We start from the raw sequence: 26,665 nt of genomic DNA, 5'->3' as shown, positions 1-26,665 counted from the left end.
TGTCTCTAAGAAACTCCTGCTCTTTCTGAGACTCCGCCTTCAGGAAGTCATAGCATTGCTCCTTTATACACATTTTAAAATAATTTTTTTACCAGTGTTGCACAGAGAAGTCGCTCATATGGCAACCTTTGGCTACATGCAATTTTTTTTTTCTTTCACATTTTTTAAATGTATCTATCAGTTTTTGCACAATGAAATGGATTTTCGTTCTGCGAACACAGCTGAAGTAAAAACGATAACTCATTCCCTTTAATCTAAAAAAATAAATAAATAAAATAAAAAATTGAGATTCAGTATTCATCTGGCTGCTAACTTATCTCTCAATCACCTGCGGTCCAATCGGTCCTGCGAGCTTCCTTCCGGTGAGGACTGATTGTCATCAGCCATAGAGCACTGACAGTGATTTCTCTTTAATAGCCGATCCGCCGTTGTCACCAGTCGCCGCCATAACTTGCAGTTTGATACCCAGCAGACCGAACCGTGCGACAGCTCTGACAGCTACTGTCACCCTCAGTCAAAATAATAACATCCCAGCAATCAGCTGGAGATGAAAGAGCGCCGGCTTCCTGTTTGCGCGCGCACGGGAGCGAAACTCTGCCCAACATTTGCCGAAGTTGGAACTGAAAGAAAGAGTTGGGGAAAGTTGCAGGTGATCCGTACCAGAAATAAAGGTCGGTCCGCTTGGCGATGATTCGCACTTTGAAGTGTTTAGCTGTGTTTAACACTCCCATTATGCTGCGGGGCAGAGATAACTTTCGACACACCAATCATTTTTTTCTCTTCCCCCCCCTGCCCTCTTCCTTTCTGTCTCTGTTTTTCTTCTCTCAGAGGAGACGCGACTGTTGCTATCTGCACCTTTAATGCTGTAATTAATTCTTTGACACCCTTTTCATCTCAATAGTGTAAATTATTCCTCTGTCTGCCTCTAGGTATTAGCTAACACTCTTTATTTAAAAAGAGGAGTGAGGTGAAAATTAAATCTCTTTAAAAAAGGAAAGCTAATATGCATGAGGCGAATTACGTCTGACAGCTTCTCTTTGTTGAAAACTTTTTAAAAGCCTTAACTTTCACTTAACTTTCTGATTGTCTACAGGTTGCATTGAAAATAAAATTTCCAGACACATAACAGGTGCAAAATGAGACGTTTGGTGAAGAAATGTTATGTTTAAAACAGAAAGCTGTATTTACGCAGCTCAGGAAGCGGATTGGAGAAAGAAATCCTTCTGAAGAGGTAACAGTGATATTTTTGGTTTTTTAACATTAGCTAATAAAAAGCAGAGCATGTACACAAATGCTAAAAATAAGACAAGTAATGTATAAAAAAAATAGAAGGAAAATGATATGCTATGTTCCACAACATAGCATTAGCATATGATGCTAAAACCCCGATTCTCAGCAGTGTTTTGCTTTGTATTCCTCTCATTGTGTTTCTGTGCTGCATTCTTTCTATTAAAGACATTATCCCTTACAAGATGAACATAACTTGATCTCATATACCATATCATTTTTTTTTCAGGGGAATGTGTTTGTCTTTAGTGAATCCAGGGCTGTGGATCATTCATCACAAAATTTGCCAACCACGAAGCAGATTCCTTCCAACAGTAAGGTGCACCTTTGTAGCTGAAGGGCAGCTGTGGCTTTGAGAAAGAGTTGTTAAAAGCAGAATTATCTATTGCCTTTTAAATTATAGTTCACATTTTTTCCCCAAGTAGTTCTTTAAAAATGATTAAAAACAATGGCTGCTTTCAGTACAGGATTAGCTATTCCAGCTAATGGCAGGATGTCACACAGTATGGCATACTAGCAATATATGCTAACACATTAATAGCCTCCATTAATTGCCACCCCCTCAAATAGTTTTTCAATATTTTATTTTTTGTATAGTAGCCAGGTAACAACCTTTCATGGTAAATTGTGTCTTTGTGCAATAACAATTAAGCAGTCTAAGACTAAGTCTAAAAATATATTAGGAGCTTTTTCATCACATTTGTATTTAAACAGAATGCATTCATAATCTACACAGAACGTGTGTCTATTGATCTGTTTACTATCTAATATATAAGTAATATTGTAAAGGAATTTTAATTATCTGTAGCCTGAATAATTACTACTTCACCCAAAACATATTTATTGGATTCTATATAAAAAGAACTACCAAAAGCAAACTTGATAATAGTTTAAAATAACCTTTAAATAAATTTTATGAAGTTGTCTTTAAACTGAAGTTTCTGGAGAAGACGAGAGTTATTTCATGAATGTGAGATTTTAACATAGCATCACATAAAATCCTGATTTATCTTTAATATCATCCAAATCCAAGTATGTTCCTGAAAGAAGGAATGGAAATAAAGGTTCCTTTCCATTATTAGAGACTGTATCAGTAAATTTGAGAAGTTTGCTTTTGTGGGAAGTCTTGATATTTACCCCGCCAAATCACCCACGACCTCCACCGAAGCAGCATCTGGCCGAGAACCACTCGCAAGCTTAGCTAAATCTAATTCGCCTTAGTAAGTTTTACCGCTCACTGTTTTTGCCTTCATTTTCAACATTTGGACACACTTCACCAGGATCCAAATCCTCCTCCCTAATCCTGCCTGTCTTCGCCTCGCCACCTCTCCCTCCCTCTCCTTTCTGTGCAGCTGTCTTGCTTCTCTGACGCAGATCGACAGCGGTGGAAGCACAGCAGCGACAATTATCCTCAAGCCCCCCCACATGACTGCTAGTCTGGATGACTTCAGTCTTACCGGAGCATCGGCGGTGCTTCTGACGCTCAATGCCTCGTCAGAATTTAAGCGTGATGGACGAGGCTCCAATCTACTGAGAAATCGTGAATCACAGGAAACGTAGCTGTGTTTATCCAGACATAAATAACTTTTAAATTAGGTCTTCCAACACATTTGAACTTGTCTGGATTGATTTTGGTACCCAGTCTCTCTCAAGACACTGTTCTGTGGCAAAGACCACAGGGAATTTCATGCATGTTGATGCGGCTAATGGCCGCCACCTGAGCACTGCCATCTGCGCAATCATGCTGAAGTGGAGGAGGAAATGCTTCAAAGTTTGTGTAAACTGCCCCGTCACTTGTGGGCACGAACTCACTGGAAATTCTCCTTTAGCCTTCTATCTGTGCCGCCAGCTGGCATTCCATCACTGACCTGCAATAAAGTCGACACAGTCAGGCGAACTGTGTCCAAAGGACAAGTGAATCCAATTATCCCAGCTACTTCCAGCTGTCCCTCTGAATTTCCATAGGGTGAGGTCACCGCATCGTTGCTGCCTTTTTGGCTTGTTTACTTGCAAGAGGAGAGCTGATCAGGACTGATGGCACGGCACAAAAATTACAGACAACAACCAGAACAAATGGTGATAACACAAAACTAAATCTCCTTATACAATGAAAGCACTTCTATTCAGGCAGGTAAATCCGGTTTCCAGTCATGCTGTTAGGATTGGCCTTTGAGTGAGAACTTCTCTGGGGAGAAAAAAAAAAAAAAGTTCATCCAGCTTCAAAGGAGCTGAATTATTTATCTCTGATAATGGCAGTAGCTGAGCTCAAAATTGAAATTACCAAAATAAATTTGCACAAAACTCACGTTTTTTGATGAAAAATGTTTTGTCGCTACGATAAAGTGGTTTTTCAGCCGTATTGAAATAGATGTATTTCACAAGACTGCAAAGGAAACATTTTGTCGCATAACACGAGTCACATGACCAGCAACTGGTTGTTGCTAAAAATCTTTTAGGAAGTCTTGATAACTTCTCTTGGCTACTTGGAGTTACCAAGATTTGATAGAATATTCTTTAAAAGCTTCATCTTTGAGATTCCTAAACATTTTTGGATGGTGTATTTAAAGTGAGTTTGATGTTCTATTGTTGTATTGTGTCTTTAACTGGGTCCTTGTGCTACCTTTGGCTAATGAAAAATCCTAAAACTCTAAGATGCTAGCTATTCCATCTTTGTTGATGCTTTGCAAATAAGGAAGTAGCGCTCCGTGTCTTCTACAGAGGTTTTTGTGTCGATTCCTTCCTGATCCTTGGTGCAGCGCCACCAGAGGCTTGGAGGGGGACAGGGTTTTCGAAGAATTTGGATCGTTTGACGCCGTGCAGTACGATAGCGAATCGCACCAGCTGGAAATGTAACAAATGTTGCGACTCTGGCCCCGAATCAAAGCGAGTCCAGTGGACCACCAGGTGTCTGTTGAACTTGAGTAAGTTGAAATTTTGCTTTTATATGATGTAATTTTTGGAGGCTATTCCAACAGAAATGTTAAAAACTGAATCGTAAGCTTCATAAGGATTATTTCTAAAGAGTTTCCAGTATATTATAAACTGAATGATCCTATCAGAACTAATTGCACAAATATATCTTGTTTTTTATTCTACATTAACTAGATAGTACAAATATCCAGAAGAGACTTATAGTTCCGTGTTTTTTTTTTTTCTCTGGTGTTTACTGGTCTTCCCACACAACTCATTTGTAAGCTGACCTGCAATCATAACAGTGATTCATTGTCCCGGTATAATCTCTGATAACCTCTAACTGGCAGATGAAACTATAGAGTAGGTCTCAGCTAATTAACAAATAAAAGCTGTTAGCGATCTTCTTAGTGTCCTAGAAGCCACTTCTTCTTGGATACATTCTTGCATCCTAACATCTTGCCTGACTTGTCTGTGTCGCTGTCACATTTTCTCTTTCTCTTCCGTCATTTTCTCGACTGTAAATGTTGACAGGTATCAGGAGTCTGGGATTTTCCATCACTGAATGCTAACTTCTAAGAATCCTGAAACCTCCCACCTGTGTTCCAAACAAGCCCCGCCGTCCACCTTCATACATCTGGGTAAAAGTTATGTTTTTTTGCACGAACGCTAATCTTTTCGTCTGCCTGTCCATCGATGGGTTTTGGGTTTTTTTTTTGTTTTTTTTCTCTTCGCTACATTTGGCCGGCCGTGTTGGAGGACAGCAGGTGGATTTGCGGCCCACGCTTCTCGCTCTAAGTTTAACCTGTGAGATTCGGCACCCCCCGAGGTGGTGTGACACTTCTCCTCCAATGGGTGCCTGCCTGGGTATAATTAAACTTGTGATGGAAGTTAACTGCTGCAAACAGCAAAACGACTTAAGTCAACCTAAAGGTTTCCCAGATCTGTTTGCTCCTCAGGCAAACAGAGTTATTTATTTATTTACTCATTCTTTGAGTAAAATAATACACCTTTCTATAATTTATCATATATCAAATATGACTTAAACGAAATTTGACTGTGTAATTTAATGCCTCAAAATTGGGCCTCTGTCTCTTTAAGAAACTCTTGCATGAACCTTCTCAGATAAGATTCATCCTATACATCACACACCACCAGTCGGCCTATGTGAGGTTTATCTTCCATGTCTCCTTGTCATCCTTAATGCTTCAGCTCATGTTCCCGATAAATAATCAGATGAGGCAAACTCTCACCTGTCGGGGTTTCCGGCGCGTCCCCTCACTCCTCCGCCTTCATTAGTGTTACGACCAGCTCTGACTGCGGGCCCGTTCCGGGGTCGGGGCCCCTCCGCTGTGGGCTGTAATTGCGGAGAGTTGCGCACTTGAGAGCTGATGCACCCGCCTAATGGATTGCCACAAAGTTTAATTCAAAATTACGTAGAGGTGAATGGTAATAGATTATCGGGGTCTGTTGGGTTACTCTGTAGGGATAATCCATTGCAAATTGATGATTACCTGCCTGAAATTATAATGAACATGTAAATTAGATTACCCTGCTCAAATGATGTAATCTGATCACCCCTTCTCCCATCACAGGATTATCCCTCACAAAAGCAGGGGAAGCACCGGTCCTAACGAGAGAAGCTTTCAAATATTATTTGATTTATAAAATAATATAAATTTACTTATTTTTCAGCTCTAATTGATCTAAAGATATGGATGAGCGCACCTTACTGTAACGGCGTTTTAACATGTCAATGTGTAATCTTTACTGATTAAAACTAAAGGAACATTTAAAGATTTATGCAGACATCAACTTTGTTCTGAGGACAGATTAATAATCCCCCAAAATTAGGAAAAATTTGTACAAAATAAGATGATTAAAAGTCAAAAATGACCAGGCATGTAATATCCGTTCCATTCCTTGTTTAACATCAGGGATTCAGACAAACAGCTTGACTGGAACAGCCTGGCAGCATCGTGTTCTCATGTTGTCAGATTTCACAACCTCACCAGAATTTGCTTTGACTATGCCGCTCAAACAGTTACGTCCTTACAATACTGTGTTTGTGATTTATTCCATTTAATATTTTTTACTTCATACCAGCAGTCAGCAGTTTTGACAAATGTTCCCTGAAGTATTCTTTGGCACAATTTATTCGATTCAATTAAAGTTTATTTCATCGAGTACATTACATGTTCAACACAAAGCAGTCGTTGTTTCGTACACAGGTTTTCTAGCCACAGGCTAATTTGCAAACCCAGTCCTTGGTTGGACCTTTTTAAAGGACAGCAAAATTAAAACTAAGGACTCCTGTCGTACATTGACGCATACGCTGAATTTCTGTGACTGTTAATAAGAGCATGAAAATGCATATTTACGAGACCGTTGATACATTAAAGTCCAATTCAAATGAAAGGAAAATATTAGAATGAAATACTTAAAGTCCTTTGTGGAATTGACAGTTGTAATGAAAAACGGCCAATGTACATTTAGTCCTAGAAACAGTTTAGATTTTTTTTGCCTGGGGCGAGGCAGGAGGGGACTTAACTGGGTTGGGCTTGGAACCCGTTGATAACTGCTTGCAGTTCTAGTTTTTTTTTTTTTATTTCATGTGACTAACTGGAAGGCCTTCCATAAGAGAAAATGTACCCAAATTAAACATAAAATAAACATAACAGTCCATCGGGCGGTGAGCATTACCGGATGAGAAAACGTTTCATGAACAGTATTGAGAAGAAGTTTGTAAAAGCAGCAACCTGCCAAAGCCAGTGATCCGGTACAGAGCGGAGGACGAACCCACAGGAGGCGTACTGTCAGTGATGAGGCTGGTGAGAATCACGACTGTCAGGTAGACTGCCAGGGATCTGGAGGCCACGCCCCCTAGAAGCACAAAGAGGAATGGGTTCAAATGAAAACGGGAGAAGGGAAAACAACAGGGAAGACAAGAACTGCTGCCAGAATGAAGTGTAACAAAGACGGCACGTAGAATATCTCCCATGAAATCCATAAAGGCTCTCCGAGGAGTTTCACACAGAACAGGTAGAGACTTGGAAATGGAAAAGAAGCGGCTGACAGGTGGAAAGGAAAACACAAGATGTGTTGCCTCACAGTTTCTTGAAGGTATGGTCAGAGGGCTACGAGTGTTGGATTTCTGTTTCTCTCCTATTGCTTCCAGTGACTGTTTTCATATGAACATTGAAATGAAACGGGATTAGATTGTAGTCAGAGCAATATGTTCAATCAACAAGTTGTGGTTTGGGTTGCAGTTCCTTACGACGGCGACTTAGGCTCAATGTAGATAGAAAAAAATATATATAAATAAAAGGAGTAAATTTCTGCCAAAAAAAAACTCCGAAATTTTTAGGTTAATCTCAGACATTTTCTAGAAAATAAAGGGACATTTCTGAGCTCCAAAAACTCTGAAATTCTGAGATTAATCTTAGAACATTTTAAATTCTGAAAATGTATACATTTTTGTAACTCATATTTCTCATATTAATCCCCACAACTGTTTGACTTTTGAAAATCTTAAAATCCATTTTTTATTTTTTATTTTTTTGTAGAAAATTCTTGCACATGTTTGACTTTTGAAATATGTGAATTTCTTTGGAGGTTTTTTTTTGTGTGTGTTTTTCTTGGGATAAATTTCTGAGATAAATCTCAATCTCAATTATTTTTGGTGGAAAATGACTCCTCCTCTCTTTTCCTACCCAGCGAGGCTCTAAAACGACAACTATTAGTTTCTGGACAGCATTTAAAAATTAGCTAAAGTTTCACCAGGCCCAGTAGAAAAAGAATAAATCTTCCTGATCTAATGGATTCCACAGTGTTGCTTCAGCCTGCAGCGATTTCCCACTATGTATAATGTTTCTGTTGCACATTTGTCATGCCTCTTATTAACCTTGATCACTGTGACAGATCATCTCTGTTTCCAGATAACACCGCAGCAATGTGTCAGGAAGCTGGCAGTCTCTTACCTTCCTGTGTCGTCATGACAACCAACATTTAACACATATACCACTTTGGTGCATTTTATCTGCAGGGGCTTTAGGTTAAGTCATTTGTTGATATTACCTTATTATTGGGCGTGAGATGAAAAGAAGTGCCGACGTATTAAAACCCAACGCATCGCACTGAAGTCACATAGTGGGTGTTTAAATATAGATGCGGAATGAAGATCAAATGAGAATATAACTTATTGAAACATCAATCTGAAGTCGATGTGTTGAAGCAAAAAATCCTCCCATTTCACCAGAACTTGGGTTTTACATTGTAGACCTCCGGTGAGGCTCAAACCTCCAGAGTCGTTCCTTGTGTCACCAGAAAGCATCCCGAACCGGAAACATGTATACGTTTTCGTATTTTGCATAAGATTACCAGGTTAAATGGTTGGTGTGCATCTTTTTAAAAAATTGACAGCAGACAAGCTAATTTGAAATGGTTATTGCAAAGATTTTACTTAGAATAGTGTAAACTTTCTTCTGCAGACTACAATAAGGCACATTTCTTACTGCTAGTTGGTATGTCCTGCTGTTGTAAGTTGTCTCTACCATTTTGTACACATTTGTACACAAGGATGATTGACAGCGACCCACCTCTGACTCCGATTGGTTGTTTATGACCTGGTAATAAACAAACCAATTCTCTAAAATCCTCTCGTCAAGCCCGTGCTTATGAATGTTGGTGGTACATACTTTCCTATGAATATTTTACCTTAAACTCATCTTTCAATAACATTTGGTTACAGAACTCTTTATCCAACCATCATCTTTAGCTTGTGGATAATGTCAGCGACTTTCAGGACTTTTGTCCAGTCGGTCGTCTTCGCTAAGATGGAGCGTTGCCTTAATTTTTTATGCATGTTTGAGAAATCATTTTATTCACTCAGCTCCTTCAGACCAGCCAGTAGCAATTGGCAAACACCTGGTGTCACTACTCATCTGCTGAGCTCATTATAGGAACATCTTCTCAGTGTGTCTCTGGAAAAGCGTTGATAAAGGGTTAATAGAGGAGCCATGCTGTGATGACTTCCTGAAGGCGGAGTTTCAGAAAGAGACTGGCTCGATTTCAAGGCGTTAAATTACAAAGTCAAGTTTATTTTAGTGATATTTTATATATCACTGAGATATATATATATATATATATATATATATATATATATATATATATATATATATATATATATATATATATATACTGTATAATAGGATTTTTCTGACACCTTAAGTTAACAGACTTCCTTGATTGTGCTGTAAAATGGCACTCTGTGTTACCTGAAAACACAACACTACGTCTTTGAAGCATTCTACTAAGATTGCCATGTTTAAAAATAACACGCAAATGGATCTATTTGTTGTTTTCTTCACCTACCGCCGCGATTGTTTGGCCCTCCGGCTCAGTTAGGTGAGTTACGCCTGCTTAGAACTGGAGCCGCTTCTCATTTCTCTGTCGCACGGCCGCGTCGGGTCACTGGCAACGTTCAAAACGAATTACAGTGACTGCTTCGGCTTCCTCTCCTCCACGCCGCTCCGGCCATAAATAATTCGACGAGTTGTTTCGCCGCCACGCATCTGAATCGGGTGATGCATTTTTCATTGACCGGGGTCTCCATTAGACATGCTGATAGATGTCTCTGACACTTCAGGAGCACATTTTCATACATCCACACAAGGATGATTATGAACACAGATAAGCATAGGGGAAAGACAGACGTTTACACCCCGGCACTCGCTCCACTCCTCGTCTTCACACACATCCAAGCTCTTCAGAGCTGGAAGTTCCTGAAAAGAATAATCCAACACTGTCACAGCTGACCTAAAGATTACAGAGTTTTTTCTTATATAAATAACACCCAACCGGTCACTCAATGGATCCCATCATCATGGTACAAATAGGAATAAGAAGGAAGAAACAATTTTTCTTCTAACAATGAATCCGCTTAAAGGAGCAGTATGATGTGAAATTGACTTTTTAGAGCTTTACATCATGTTGGGACGTTATTCTCTCATCAGAAACAGACCTGGACCGTTGCCTTGATTATTTTATGCATGTTTGAGAAATTCTTTACTTTCCCATGGCAACCATTCAGGTGTGCAAAACGAATGGGTGGACCAAGCACCGCCTTCAACAACTAAGCTCCGCCTTTGAGATTGAAGCTCCACCTTCTAGGTACAAAGCTCTGCGTTTGAGGATGAAGCTCAGTTTATAAGTCATATGTGGTATATAGAGGATTGTTCACAATTGCAGTTAACTGATTGTGCTATAAAATGAACAGGTAGAGAACCCGTTGAACAGGAATAATGTGCATTTTGAAAATCGCATATTTCTTCTCTTTTAAAAATGTGTCAAACAATAGAAACTACAAGGATGTTTCCACAGATTTTTCTCCGCCTGAAAAAGAAAAATTTATGGGTAACGAGGAAGAGGTAAAAACAACAAAGCAGACAGTGCAGATCCTTTCAAAACTTTCCGCCCTTTCATAATTCCTTGTGATTGTAGAGCCTTGACTTGCTGGGTTTTCATGTTCACAGAGAACACTTCCCAGCTTCCAGAGCCATTAGTCAGGCTGTGCGGTTATGAAGCTGCAAGTTGCCTTTATTTTGATGTTATTTGTTTCTGTTATAACTTCCCCCCCCCCACCCTGCCCGCGCTAACAGGAAATCACTGGGAATAATTCAGAGCGAGTTTTAATAATGTAATCATGTGCTCAGCAGGAAGGAGGTATATCTCAGGGTCTTTGCACATTAATCCTCTAGTGCACTCAGCTGAAAATGCGTCTGCAGCGTCCTCCAAGTGTATGAGTAACAACGACGCACACTCAGTAAGAAGGAAAAGAGTTCATCATCCCTGCAGTTCGCAACAAAACCAACAATCATCGCATCTCTGGCCTCGCCTCTCTTGATGTTTTGTGGGAAAAAAAAAAAAAAAAAGAACGGGTGTAAACGAACTCCGCTTTACAGGCGATTTCGAAAGAAACCCTTTTCATTGATCTGTTGTTTTTGCCACAGTAATTATCTTCAAGGTGTAGCTCTTTGAATCGCTGTAATGGGCCCTGCTAAAGCATTTTGCTCTCACACTTGAACATGACAGCGCGCGATTGCGCGGTCGCTTCGATACAACACTCGAAGTGCAGCTTTCCCGACTTGCAGAGTCCGACGTCTTCGGGCGCGATCTGGAGACTTCGCTTGTTTCAGCTTTTGCTGATTCCAAAGCAGCCGCTTGTCTTTCATTAAGTAATTCTTGTTATTATCGGTGGAACGTATTCCTACAACTCGTGTGTAACCTTTTCTCCTGTGTTGCGCTCGGTCAGATCGACACAGTGGAGACGTCAATCAAGCGCTCCCCATCGGTTTTCAATCTAGCGGCCCCCTCCCGAGCCCCCCCCCCGGGCTCTGGAGATGGAGAAAGGTCACCCCAGGGTCACGCTGCTCTGTGTTCTCATTCGGAGAAACCCTGCTGCTGTTCTGTTCTCATCACCCACCAAAAACCCCATGTCCGTGGAAATCCCCTTCAGGAGAGCACGCCTCAGCCCCAGGTCAAAGTTCACTTATAACTGAAGCTGTTTTCTTTTTTTTTCTTCATTCATTTGCTCTCTGCACCATCATCACCATAACCCTGGAAAAAATATTCTTTGGCTGTAGCTGCAGTAAATTCTTCAGTTTACAAGATATCATGCATATTTGATTTGTTTACCCGTCTAAAGCTGAGCTGGACAGCGTTCCCACGTCGCAGCGTGCTGCCCAAAGGACTAGGAGAAAATAATAAATGAGGGCAAAACTTGAGAAGGATTGTGGATTGATACAGAAGAAAAAATATATATTTTTGTAGGTCACCGTTTTCTTTTTATTTCCAAAGCAGAGGGTTCATTTCAAAACATTCCAATGCAAAGCACAGAAATAACACTTGGTGGTATTTGCACAATTGGAACCTCGCAAGATTTTTTCTTTACAGGACAGAGTGACGAACACAGTTCACACTACGGCTACATGATGGACAGCTCTGTCAAGGTCAGCGCCATGTTATGTGTTACTTTATGGATGTAGAGGCACATGTAGTTCTACTGAAAATATCCAGTACAGCTCTCTTGGTCTGTACATGTACTAAACAAATACAGCGCTGCTTCCTATATGAACATTATGTGGCTACTTGAAAATGTACAACTCTGATTTTTTTTTGTCCTTACATCCGTAGTTATTGTTAGGAGTTTTCGCGAATTATCTGTATCCCTTGTGAGCATAAAGCCTCTGCTAATAGATTAGAATAGGAGAGGAGAGGAGAATACATTGTTCTCATGTGACATCACACTTAATCTCACTTAAGCTTTGTAACTGGCAGCCATTTTGGCAGACAGTTGCTATGGAGTTATGACGACAATAAACAAGCCACGATATTAAAAGTAGCTCTCACCTCTTTTCTAACTTATAAACAATATAAACACATTCCAACTATTACTCTGTGACAATCTGTGTAATACTTGGATAAATATCTGTGATATTTATTCCAGTACTTACTGCCAAACTAGCTAAACTCATTTAGCTAATGTAGCTTTTATCTGCATGCTAAAACAGAAGCACAACCTGCATGTATGCTATTACATGAACCTCCTCTGCCAGGGACCAGAACCTTGTTATTCACATGAAGAGTTTGCACGTCCGTTACAAACCCTTTGAAACACAGATTGTATGCATCTATCGTGGATTTCAGTCCACCAAATTCACAAAATTCAAGAGTGTTCACTAAGATTATGTCAGTATTTCCACCTCATGTCTAGAATTAGCTTGAAGTGACATGCTGGAGGCAAACATGTCGAGAGAAAACTAACAACACATGAACTTAGAGAGAGAATATATCCTGGATGTGTTGTTTGAAAACTTGGAAAAGTGAGACTTTTAGCTGCTTCCGTTCACTCCTGCTATGTTTTATATGCCCATGCACCGGTCAAAATTGGGACAAAAATTTCTATAGTCACCTAAATGCTTGAATAACTTTAGCTATCTTACATTGTGATACTCAGCATTATTGTTTTCCAACATTCATCTGTGTTCTCATTTTCTTTGTGCTTCCTTTGTTTCTTTTACATTTTTCTCTTGGTATATGTATTGACTTTAGATATATCAAAGCAGTAATTTTTGTAAAGAATATATTCTTTGCCCTTACATCAATTACTTTGATTTCTTTGCTTTATTTACGTTTTCATCTGTAGAAGGGCTGATTTTGAGAATGCAAAATCGCAAACGGTCTTCTGTCATTGGCGAGGAAAAGGTCCAGTCTGCCATACTTAAAACAGTACTGCATTGCCTAATGTTAAAGCTGGATCAGCATTATCAAAAGTTTGAGGGTAAAAAAAAATCTAAATAAAACAGTTTGTTTCTGCTTTTCACTAATCTTAGCTTTTTCTACATGTAAACTGAAATCCCGTAGCCGACGCCGCAGGGTCGCTTTTCTGAATAATCAAATCAATGTTGTTATAGGACATTGATTTTCCGGGTTACTACGGTCAGAGGGGGACACTTACAAGATGAAGAATTGGTCAAACAATTAGGGGAACGAGGTCCTACCGGGAATTCTGTAGGTTCATCTACCAATTAATTTTCATTACCCTATGAAACCTGTTCAGCCTTAGAAAGTTCCCCAGCTGTCGGTATTCTCTATTTCCCATTCTAAAAGAAAAACACAACATGTTTGTGTTTCTATGTCAGCTGTTGAAGAATTATGTCCAAAAGATTTAGGCGGAAAAAAAATTAAATCTTTATCGAAAATATATGTATACACTCACTTGGTGTCTAATAAAGTGTTATTAGACACCTTGCTAGAAATTGCTAGCACTGGCTTGATGTAGATAGTAGCTGAAGGTAGCTGACAGCATTAATAAAACTGCCCCTTAAACTTTGATTATGGTGCCCTATGAACAGAGCTTCTGGCAGATTTAAAATGTGGATAAATATTCTAAATAATAAGAAAAAAAATTTCACTGTTGACGTTAGTGGAGGAAGCATCGTTTAAGTGTAGAACAGGAACAGATGGAGGCAAAACCAGAGCTCAAGAGGGTCATTTCCAGTTCAGCTCCCAATTCCTTCCTTCCTTCTTTGTCTGAACACTTTTCATGGATGTATGTCTCCTTATACGGTTACCGTCTTCACTATAGATTAATTATAGGAGAAATAAAGCTCCAGATAATGTATCAGGACGTTTGCTCTCCTGAGGTCAAGCTGGGTTTCCATCACGGAGCCATAAATCCGAAGTGAGCCGCTGTAGCTCTGCCGTTTGATAGACACTAAAGAATATTTAGTGGTGTGCATTGCTTTCTAAACCTGTAATTCTCCACAGAGTACGCTGCAATTTAATGGTGGGAGTGTGAGGTGGACCGGCCCCGGGGCGACGGGGCCCCTCCTCGCAGCAGCTGTTGCCGCAGATGTAAGGCGACAGTAATCAATACTGATTATTAAAGTGGGAACACCATCTCCAGTGTGTGATTAATCTTCATTCTCTCGTGTTTACAGAGCCTCTCCTGGCCCGCTCGCCTCCGAGGGGGAGCTCTCCCCCATTATCTATCCCCGGAGACGGGGAAAAACAAAACACTGTCACCATTAAACATATTCCCTGTCACGGCCCGGAGAAAGCAGGCCCAGGTCGTCGTGATGGACCCCGAATGCGCTGCCATATCAAAACACAGGCTCTGGAGGACACAGTTCTATGAAGACATATTGGTTTGTGAGGGCTTTGTGTTCATTAAATACATCTGCAGTAATAGAGGCCATTCATATTCATTTAAAATTGCTGTATGTTTGGTATATGTTTTTATACAATTGTTGAAACTGTAATTATGACACTATGAGATGGTGCTCATCCTGCTCCACCTTTTGCTCTCTGCTACGCTACAGCTAGCGTAGCATGTTGTGAATGCTAACGCTATGCTAAAGCTGTTGTCCTGTAATGGCATGTTGTTTCTCCACGGCATTTAGTAACGAGTTCACGAAATTTGATTGACAGCGCTAAGGCCCGCCTCCTGGCTCTGATTGGCTGTTTTTGGTCGGGTGCGGCGCATTTCTTCAGCTGGCCACAGTACGTCAGGGAGGAGGTGTCACGACATGGAGACAGTTTCAACAAAAATGAAATACGTCAAGAACAAATTCTTTCTAAGAATTACACACTTCAGAGTTAATCCTCCAAACTGTGAGTTTAAAGGAAAAACACAGAATATGAATTAAAACACAAACACAGTTAATATATACATCCAAACAACTTTCATCCTATTTTTTTATATATTAAATTAGGTTGGTCTCATTAATAATAATAACAAATTAACAAAATTCTATAGTTACAGTTGCAAAGTTTAGTTTTATAGATTAAAAGTCTAAATTGATTAGTCTATTTGGGATTGATAGGCTTATTCTGCAAATAGACATGCAAAAATTATATTATTTTTCATGTTTATTCTGTAGCTGTTAGCTAAGTGCCATTTAAGTTCTACACTATTCCTGGGTGTTATCAGTGTTTAGTACCGAAGCAACTTTTGTTCGCCATTCTATGATTTAAAGGATTTTTAATTGTTGGCCAAACAAAGGCCCAGAGTGATGGGAGTCTTCTCCAGCTGAATGGAGGATGAGGTCATGAGGGAACAGATGCTCACATGTCAAGTCAAAGTCAAGTCTCAAGTCTTTGAAATTCAAGTCCAATTAGATGCCATCAAGTCAGCCTATCGGATTGAACTGCTGTAGACCAGGAATTCAAATCCTGTTTGATCTAAATTCACATATAATTAATCTATTTTTTTTATTATTTCCACAAAAATAAATATGGCGGCTAATTTAAATATCTTTTAAAAATGATAGCGCATATCAGAAATAGAAATACGATGATCTCTTGTAAACTGGATTCCAAAAGAATCAAAGTATTTTTTATTGTGTCTTGGTATTTTTTTTATTTTTTTTGTAATGAAATTGTGCCCCCCACCTTCACTATATACTGCAGTATACAGGACACAATGTGCTAAACCTCTATAGTCAATTTTAAACAGTGGGTTTCCACTTTTGTGGAACATAAAAAAGCCTCAAATTTAAGTTTGTAACGCCATGTCCCCCTCCCCCACATGTTTCTGCATATGGAGGGTGAGCTGGTTGATAAAAATGCTTCTAAATTTGCCCTCATTCATAAGAAAAACAGATTTGAATGTTTGCTCTCCCCAAAAGACAAGGTGGTGAACTGGAAATCAAAGGCACCATGTCACCATGTCCTGATAGTAGAATATGAGACAGAAAATGTATCTCTTCTGCATCCTGCCTGAAACATACCAGTCAGAAACAACCAATCAGAGCTAGGAGGAGGGTCTTAGCGCTGCCAATCAACTTCATGTACACGCCAATTTCCTAATCTAAGTTACCTAGTTACCTAGTTTTAAGGTGGAACTACAGTTCTAAGTAGCTGACTGCACCAGAGCTGATAGCCTGAGTAGCCAGCCAATAACTAACGAGAAGAATGGCGAATAAAATTTACAGTCGGTATGCTACAAGGCTTCAGAATTTAGCAGGTGTTTTGCTTTTCTGTTTTACAGAAAAGCACGGGGCCCATTGTCATTTCTGCTTCAAAATTTTGTGTAAATACTGCAGAGAAATTTTATTTTTACCAAAGGTTACCAAACCATGAGAATCTCATCCCAGCCAATGACTGCATTCCTGTGTGCAAACAGCATTTCTTAGAGTACCAGTAAGCTGGTTGGTCATATTCCCACCTTCTGTTAATTCAAGAAACTTGATCTGCTGTTTGTGGGGAAAGTATTGTGTAAGTATTAGAAGACTTACTTCTGATCACATGTAATTATTGATCAAATATAGAAAAAAACTAAAGCCGTCCTTCTTCGCTTGTGAGAAATCAACGCTGCAGAGCAACGTAAAGTCGGCGACACCGATGATCCGGTGCAGATGTTATTACCAAGTCGATAACCTCAAACAACGCCTCTGAAAGTTACATCGGACCCGCTTGTTCTTTCTCAAAAGTGAAGTTCTGTAACCTTGCTGTGTGGCAGCCATTGTGAAACAAACAATTCATCATCCCCGCTTGGCCGCATCCGCAATCAAATTCAGATTAATGTTTAAAACAGAAACAAAGCAAAAATCCAATTAGAGTCATTTAGGGTATAGATTGTTTGGTTTGGGGGCATTTATGCTACCAGGTCAATTAAGCAGAGACTCAATAATGCAGTAATGAAAGTCAGGCATGGCGAGAAGGAGACGACCAACAGGCTCACGGGTGATGGTGATGAAAGAAAGGAGTGTGTGTGTGGGTGTGCGTGTGTGTGTGTGAGGCCTGTGTTTTGCAGTCAGGTGGCTGAGCCCTCAAACACGCTTAAATATGTGTATGATATGTATTGGGGGCAGGGGGAGAAGGGACCATTAACATTTTTGGACCAGGTTGAAGGCTCCCAGTGCCTCCCTTCTGCATCGCCTGTGACTGCAACAGATGGTCACCCCATCCCTGAGAGCCCCCCACCACCCACAGGTGTCAACTCCCACCCGCACCCCCCGTCTTTTCCTCCGTCGTTAGATAATCTGCCGCCCCACCTCGCCTCCCCCTCCTGCTGCTCGTCTAAAAAGGAACCCCAGCTTCCCCACCACCCCCTTGTTAAATCCTCTCTTCCTCTTCCTCGCCTCCCCTGCTCCCATCACTCAGCACCTGTGAGGATCCCACTGAGAGGAGATAAGGTATTTACGTGGCTCCCGTTTTTTCTTTTCTTTTTTTTTACTGTGGAGTTGGGGGATGAGTGGAGGGAGGAGGGAGAGGAGGAGTGTGTTGGTCAGGTAAAACAAAGAGGGAGAAAACCGTGCAGAGACACAGAGAGTTCCTGACAGCTGTTTCATTCAGAATCTCCCGTCTCGGGCTCCACATCTTAAAGAGCCAGTACTATATATTTTCCAACCACAGAGTGATATTTCACAGCACGATTAAGTAACTATGTTACATTCAGTTGATATAAAAAGTATTTCTAAGTCAAATATGACTTTCACTTCCTGATCTAACACCTTGAAATTGGGCCTCTGTCACTTTAAGAAAGTCCTGTTCTTTCGGAAACTCCATCTTCACAAAGTCAACACAACATGGCTCCTCTGTTAACCCTTTAACAACCAACATTTAACTGAGAAGTAGCTCATATAACAAGCTCAGCAGACACGCAGTTCCACCTGGTGTTTGCTAATTGCTGCTGGCTAGTCGGAAGGAACTGAGTTGGGAAGTTGTAGGGTGTTGGGGAGGGGGGTAGGAGTGGGGCTGCTATATGAGGTGGAACCTTGGAAGCTGCAGCTCTGAGGAGGAGCTGCGTCTTGTAGGCGGGGCTAGGTTCACCCAGGTATTTTCCACAGCTGGATGGTTGTCATGGGAGATTAGAGGATTTCCAAAACATGCATGAAAGATTCAAGGCGCTCTGGCTGCGTAGGTTTTTGATGATGGAATAACATCAAACAGCTAAAAAAATGTTGAGTTTATATAATACTGCCCCTTTAAGAAGACAGGGTGGCTACGCCCGCCGCAGCAAAATAAAGAAAAGAGACTAGGAGGAGATCTTTAGGAAAGTTTTAGAGGATTAATTTGACACGAGGCAGAGAGGATGGTTAAACACAAGGAGGAGGAAGAGGAAGATGAGTGCGGGGTGGGAGAGTGAAAAGCTTTCTTTGTTAGAGTAATTGCTCTGAGCCAGTCTTGTGTGCAAACCGGTTAGAGATTATAGGATTTATTCCCATGTAGATTTTCAACAGAGTCGCTCTGCTTGAGCCATTCTGTTCTCCCCCCCGCTGCAGAACGTGCAACCTGGGATGTTCGGGATAAATCCATAAATACATAAATATCGAACAATGCGGGAGCGCCGCGTCTTTTGTTACCTGGGACAGGGAGGCAGAGCGACGCAGCCGTGGATTAAACACACACGTGTCAAGGTGAACAAATGAAGTGTCAACATAAACGACAAAGCAACACATAGAGCCCAGGGAAGCATTTCTGACTAGCTTAGCTTGTCCACATTTTGTCACATTTCCAACTTTTATGTTTCATTTTGTTGAATTTTATGTAACAGCAAAACAAACTAATACATGATTGTGACATTGTTGTCTTTTTGATGTTTTCTTGTGCATTTTATGATCTTTTTAAGATTGTTAATCTAATATTGTCATGAATGGTTATGAATCTATATGAGCAACAAACTACCTCATAATTTCCTCAGGAATAAAAAATCCTAAATTAACATAAACTCAACTACGTTAAGAAAACAATCTAACCTAAATCACGCTAATGTAACTTAATTTAATCTAAGCTAAATAATTTAACCATCACTAAACTAAGACAAGCTAAACGAAGCTAATTTAACCAAACTTAATCCAAGGTAAAATAATCTGATTTAACCTAACCTAAACTAAGCTAAATGAAAAAGAAATGCAATTTTTGTATTTATTTATTTTTTCCAAATAAAAATCTAAAATGCGTTGTGTGTATGTGGGATTGGCTCCCTTTCATCTAGATTCTTCAGATGCCACCTTGAAGACCAAACTGAGTCTGTCTGCTGGTAATTTAATCTCAGAATAAATCCAGATGTTCTCTAGCGGCTTGTTAGAAAACGTTGGCGAACAAACAGCATCAGCAGCACAGTGGCCGGGTCAGGGGGCGCGGCTGTGGAGAAGTTCAGAGCTGGGCCAACTCCTAAAACGTTAAACATCTCACAGACGTCCGTTCGGTCCATCATCTGAAAATGGAAACGGCGTGGCACAGCTGTGGACCGGGCAGGAAGTTGCCGTCCTTCTAAACGGCCACGATGCGCCAAGTGTGGAGCGTGAACATGAGGTTAGCAGGGAAGAAACACAACAAGAGTGAATGAAGCCTTTTATGAACGTTCTGCTGAATTTTCACTCTGGACTCCATTTTATGAAAAGAAAAAACAAAATAGTTTAGTTGGCAGTAAAACACTGCTGTTATGTAAAAAAAAAAAAGAAAAAAAAAAGGGCTAAAGGGTTGTTTTTTCTTTCTTAGAGAATTAAAAACCTTTTCTTTGTTGTTGGGGTTTGAAGCGAAGGCTCATAATGGAGCTAAACATTATAGTCAAGTAAAAGTAGCACATTTTTACTAATCAATCAATCAATAAATAAAGTCTATGTGTATAGTGCATATTAGGAACAAGACATTTCAAAGTGCTTTACATCATAAAATCACAAAAATAAAACGTCATGTAAACAATGTCTGAAGAGTTGAGAAACCAGTGGCAAATGTCACATTTTGATGCCATCATTAAAATCATCAGTACATGCTGAATATGTCAGTCAAGGTTCCATTGATTATGATTCAAAAGGTGAGCTTCCTTTAACAAGACCTTTTTAAGGTCCTTCATTTAGAGGAACTCAATGTTTCTGCTGTTTTGCAGTTTTAATAAAATTGAAAAGTAGCCGTCCAGAAACTTTTCTCAAGTAGGAGTAAAAAAAAAAAAAAATTGGCAAAAAAAAAAAAAAAAAGCTACTCAAGAATTGAGTCTCTGATCCTGATGTTTGATTTCATATTTTAAAATTGTCATCATACAGATAAAATATTAAAAATCATATATTTTTAACCCTCCTGCGGTTTTAACCAAGACTTTTTCGATGTGTGGTTTCAGGACCTGACGATCTGACGGGACAACTTTCTGATTCTGAGTATTGCGCTAAGATCACTGAATAGTTTCATAAAAAGTATGTGGAACCTTTGGTATTTTAAAATTAAGCTAAAATTTAAAAATTGCACAAATAAAAAACATAATTACATCAGAATACAACAGCATAACACCACTGAACAGATATAAAAAAAATAAATAGAAATTCACTACTTCACAACTGTGTTGAAATTCTGGATACATTTCCAGTAAAACTTCTTGATCTTTGTGATTTTAACGTTACAAACTAAGAAGAGATTAAACAATGTGCATGCTATTGCAAGGCAGAGCACATTGTGCAACGGATAAAATATGAACGCTCCAAACTGCTCAGCTGTTGTTCTGTAACAAGAACAAACTCTTTCTGATGTCAACCAGACACAAACCGCTTCACCGACTCATAATCCTCATTAAAGTTAACGGCGGATAAAGCAAGAGCATAACCCCCCCCGCCCCCCGGACATTATGATTATCGGCGCTATCACACAAAGCGGAACGTAAAGAAGAAAAATAATTTATTTGATGTCGAAAAATGGAAACAACCTCGATTTTGGGCGCAGAGATTAGAATAAAATCCAAACGACTCACACATATTTGCATTTGCAGGGCTACTTTGTTTACTGGAAACACTTCAAACGGCACATTACCATTTCAAAAGCTGGTCAAGCACGTCCGCACATAAACACCAGACGAGCGTGTTTGTCTGGTTTATTCCTTGTTTCCTCTCTCGCCCTCAAACCGAGCGGCGGATCCCCGCAGTGAACTTCTGCTGGCTCTCTTTTGCTCGCATGAAACAGTGTGGGGCAAATTGCATTGTGTGTCTTGGAAGACGCCGCGTGCGGGACAGATGCCTCAAAGAGGCTCTGAGAGGAATCAAAGGCTTCCCTCTGATGAAGGAGAAACCGTCGCCATCCCCGACGGTTTCTTTCGACACATGTCGCCAATCAAACAGCTCCCACAACACCTTCTGTTTTCAATCCGGCTCTTTGACGAGCTGCTTGAAAAGCGAAGTGTGTGCGCGTGTGTGTGTGTTTTGGATGTGGCAGGACATATTACCTTCCGTGCACCCACAAGGGAACAGCCCACGCTGGTTCACACGCTGCACGGCAACAGCGCGTCGAGGCGAACAGCACCCTGGGTTTTTACGGGCCTAGCTCGCGCCGCGCTGGTGAAAACTTCGCATGTAAAACGTCGAGGGCTTTCTCTGGAGACTGATTGGGAAGCAGTTTTCTGCGTAATAAAGTGGCGTCGTAACTTAAGGGGGAAACCCTGAAGACCGTCTTTCACTGCGACCTCAAATGCCGCCAGAGCGAACGTAAAAGCGTTACGTCTGACCTTTTACAAGGCTCCAGCGTTTGCACGTTCTTCATCTGGATCGTTCTTCCTGGTTTTTGTGGGAAAAGCCCTCGGCTCCCGTCGCCCTCAGGGCTGTGGTCGTGTGTGCCGGGCGACATGCGATGCTCCGTGGGTGGCAGAGCGAATAGAGGCCTCCAGTTGAATTGGGACAGGAAGAGAAGGAGGCGCCGGGGGAACTGCTGCAGCCCGCCTGGCCCCCCATTTTGGCCTGAGGAAACCTTGATTTCACGGTGCGCTTTGGGATCAGCAGTGTTGTGTCAGATAAGCTGGTGGGCCTGCTTTGACCTTCCAGCCAACGATTAGCATGTCCCCAGTCAGACGTCTACACATTCGGAATATACAAAGAAGTGCTTGATAACCATCCAAGCACGCTTTGTAATATAAACTAGTATCTCGGAAGTCTGACCCCAAAACATTAGAAAAGATAGAAATGACAGCATTTTGCAACATCACCGTGGCATTTTTTTATTGCATCTAAATTCACTAACTGAGGCCTTTTTATCCCCCAGAAGAACAAAAAACAATGTTGGATTCTATTGGATTGAACTGGAATGTGTTCAGATATTTTTGTCATATAAATAAATGCCCAACAGATGCAGTTCTAAATGAAAATACCTTTGGGTTGATGATGGTTTTCAAACTGTTTTCCAGCAACGGCACGTTGTTTCTTCTCCATTGGCACATTTCGCAGCGAGTACATGCGGATGATGGACAGCACTAAGAATCGCCTCCTGACTGATTGGTTGGTTTTGGACGGGAGCGGTGCCTTTCACAGATTATCGGTCTCATTACACACGGTCTCAACCTGGTGACAGTTTGAACAAATAAAACGTTGCAACACTCCAACTTTAACCGCTTGGTTGAAAGTTTCTCCTTTCCAAGTGTAATTGGTTCCTAAGATTAGGAACCAGAAGGCAGAGTTTGTTTTAGTAAGCACAACTCTAATCTGTTCTGAACTCAGCCAGATACTTTACGTGCGACTCAGCCGAACATGCACTCCTCATTCCCCCCCACCCACACACACACACACACACACGCACACCCACACACACACACACCCACTTGCCAGATGTTGCTGAAAGCTGTAAGGGAAGAAGCGGCAGGAACGGGCGTTTAAATATCCGACCCCCACAAAGGGCTCTTCCTGTACATCTGTCGAGATTTACGTGGACAGAGTCGGCTGGATCAGAAGGACACGGAGGCTCCTGAAGCCAGAGCAGGTGACTGTGGGTCAAAAGCAAGAAAAAAAAAAGAAAAGGTCTTGTCAACCAGCTTTTTATCTACAGACACTTCACCCGAACCCCCATCTGCTTCTTATATCAACGCTCACACTCTCGCCGGCTCAGAGGTCCGCTGGTCAGACCTGCAGAGGTCAACCACACAAAGCGGAGTAATGAAATCAAAAGCAGCCCGTTTGACCAGAGGCTGCTGTTGATCAGTGGAAATCGCTGAAGGTTTTCATTATGACGTATGACGATGGGGTGGGGTGTGTGTGTGTGGGGGGAGGATTCAAAAGGGAGGATATTAAAGACTCAGCAGAGCTCTTCAGACTGAGTAATGGTCGGATGGAGTGGGGGCCACCGACATCTTTACTGTTCCCTCAGGCTTCAAAGTGTTAAGTGTGTGAAGCCGATGCCGCAGAGTACGGTAACATACGGCCCATTTTTTTTTTTTTGGTTTTACGCGAGGATAAAACCCATGGTGTTTTAATGGATTTAGATTACCGCCATAAATCTAACGGGACGAGCGGCTGTGATGTCACATCTGGAGCAGCGATGTTAAAGGGAATGCAGCGGGTGTCGCATCGTCGAGCAAGAGTCGAGTGGAAAACAGCAGGTTTCTTCATACCGCGTCTTAAATCAGCTGAGCTGGAGCCGTCCGGTTGCAGCCGTCCGGTTGCAGCCGTCGGCGCGCAGGCCGTACACACCGCTGGAGCATTTAGGTGAACAGTTCAAGGGCTGACGCTCCAAAGACAGGACGGTGGAGTTTGTGCGGATTCACCTGTTTGACCTAACTATTGAACTATTTGACTTTATCTGTTTAACGTAACTGACATTTTCACTGAGCACATCGGGAATATGCAAAAGAAAGTGAAGCTTGGGAAGCTGCAATGGACCTTACCAAGCTCCGCCCACAACCGACCCACGTGACCACAAGTCTCACAAGCAAAGCCTCGTAGCGCGTTGTTTCTATGTAAAAATGACTCCATTAGTGCATCATTTCTACCGGATTTTCACAATATATCAGCTACTACAATGGACAGAGGAGGTAACAAGTTCATATCATCATCTGGGAGGAAATTACTGGTTTCTCAGTCACAAGCTGGTTGCAAACCTGAGGCTAGCAGGTGTCAGTCGGTCAGTTATGGATGATCTGAACTTTGGTTTGATGACCTCAATATGAGAAGCTACAGACTGATAGAAGGATCCAAAGAGTTCTGTTAAGGTAAAGGCAAATCTTCTCAAGCTGGGATATAATTAATTTAATTTCACATAATTATCGCGGTAGAAGCCATTTGTTTGTTAAAATTTTATGAAATATATTTGTTCTATTTAATATTTGTTGTGAATGACGTATAGTCACAAATGAGTCCAACGTAGTCCAACGTTTAAAAACTACAGCGGCTGTAATGCGCCACAGCAAAGGTAAACAAAGGTAAAATAACCCGAACAGGTGATCAACTCAAAACCACTCTACCTTTTTACTCTCTCTCTCTTTGTAGTTTAAGCACACCTGTTACCGTGGCAACCGCCTGCGCCCCGCAAGACGAGCAAAGATTACGTTAATATTCAGTCCATTACGATATCAAGTTTCCAGGCTTGATATTTATTTCTCGATTATTAATCAGCGCTTCCCTGAACACAGCGATGGTTGATTTACTAGCTGTACTTGGTGCTAGAGAGGCTAACACGAGTAACAGTTTAGTCCAAAGCCTTCTCTGCTAAAATAAAATCTTTAGTGTATGTCACATACAGTATACATTGCATATTGAGCTGTTTAGCTAACGTAAGACTGTGCAGAAGTTGTATCAGTACTGCTATTATGCTGTACTTAGTTAACGGGAAGCGTGTGTTTGTGAGACCGCCAACCACGTGACCACGTAGAATGAGCATCAGCCAATGAAAAGCGGCCCCTCTGGTAAGGTCCATACCTAGCTACCATTCTACTTCACACATTAAAGGCTGCTGTTTGCCAACCAATCAGGAAATGCCATTTATTTTCCTTGGTGCTGATTGGTTGTACCTCCAAGACTGAAGCTTGCACTGTTGACGTTAGCTTCTTCTGTAGGGCTCGGACGGTTTCTGTTGCATATTAATGTGTATTTGGTGTTTGAACTACTAATACAGTTATTAGTTTTCTCTTGGGGTCCTCTGTACAGGTGTACAAGGTGGTGAGGCCCTGGGAAGCTAATTTGATACATTTTAGCTTGATTGGTCCTGACCAATTTCTGACAATGCAAAAAATCTATTTGAAAATGTTGGCAACATTTTTTTGGAGTTAAGGTAAATATTAGTTTATGAACTGACATTGAACTTTGACATTTATAGTGGTAGCTTAGCTAATTGTGCTAATCACAAACAATTCTTAAGGCAAGTTAGGATGCCAACTCCCAAGTTCTTGGAGTTTTTACTTTGTTTTAGTTTTTTTGTATTGTTTTGTTTAAAGTAAATGCAAAGTATGACATAGACTTTGCTGTCAATAAGAATAATATAATATAGTTATTTTATTTTATTTTTTTTTAAGTTTTGTGTGTGTATGTGGTTTTGTGAACTGATAGTAAGGGAGTGAAGGAAAAATATTAGGGAAGTGCTCTGTATATATTTCTCTTTTTACGCAAAACTGGAATTCACAAAAATAAATCTCTGATTGGTGCATCTCTGCGTCAGAGGCAGCCAGATGAAATGACTGACGGAGTTAATGTTGATGCGCATCATCAGACAATCCACTGCAAATTCTAAACAACTGTAAATCCAAAAGAGGTTCAATCAAAACAGAACACAACAGGCCAGAGGAGCAAACAGACAGACGGGCAGATTAACTAAAGAAGAGTGGAAAACTGGATGATGTCCGCCCACACTGGCTGTGGACACAGAAGAGGAGACCTTGAAAAGCATTGCAGGGATAAACAATCTTCTGCAGAGATAGAAATAAAACATCAGGATAAAACATCCAGAAGGAAACTGAAAAAAAAAACAAAAAAAACTTGAAAATGTATAAACCATGAGACAAAAACAATGTGTGTTTTTCCTGGATAGAATGCTGACTCAAATCAAACTTTGGCTCACTCATGAAAAGTAGCTTTTCCCACATCCTTATTTTCATGCACATCCTGCTTTTAATTGGCCCTGGTCAAAAACTACAACAAAACTGTGCTTTGGGTTGAAAAGCATGATTTCCGATCTGGTTCTGGCGCCTGGTTCATGAGCTCAGCGAAGACGGATCAATGCCAGACAT

General features: G+C 40.8%; 1 protein-coding gene across 1 annotated transcript; it reads left to right on the top strand.

The window, feature by feature from the left end:
* The first annotated feature begins 299 nt into the window (after nt 1-299).
* On the top strand, nt 300-20,836 carry LOC122824678. The gene is made up of 7 exons (XM_044105540.1): nt 300-671; nt 1,094-1,231; nt 1,517-1,606; nt 14,527-14,613; nt 14,700-14,943; nt 17,656-17,897; nt 20,822-20,836. Exons 2-7 carry the CDS (start codon nt 1,157-1,159, stop codon nt 20,834-20,836), a joined length of 753 nt encoding a protein of 250 aa, XP_043961475.1. The 5' UTR covers nt 300-671; nt 1,094-1,156.
* Nucleotides 20,837-26,665: the final 5,829 nt, after the last annotated feature.

The sequence above is a fragment of the Gambusia affinis genome, linkage group LG21, assembly GCF_019740435.1.
Source record: "Gambusia affinis linkage group LG21, SWU_Gaff_1.0, whole genome shotgun sequence".
Taxonomy (NCBI): domain Eukaryota; kingdom Metazoa; phylum Chordata; class Actinopteri; order Cyprinodontiformes; family Poeciliidae; genus Gambusia; species Gambusia affinis.
This window is presented reverse-complemented; position numbering and strand designations above follow the sequence as displayed.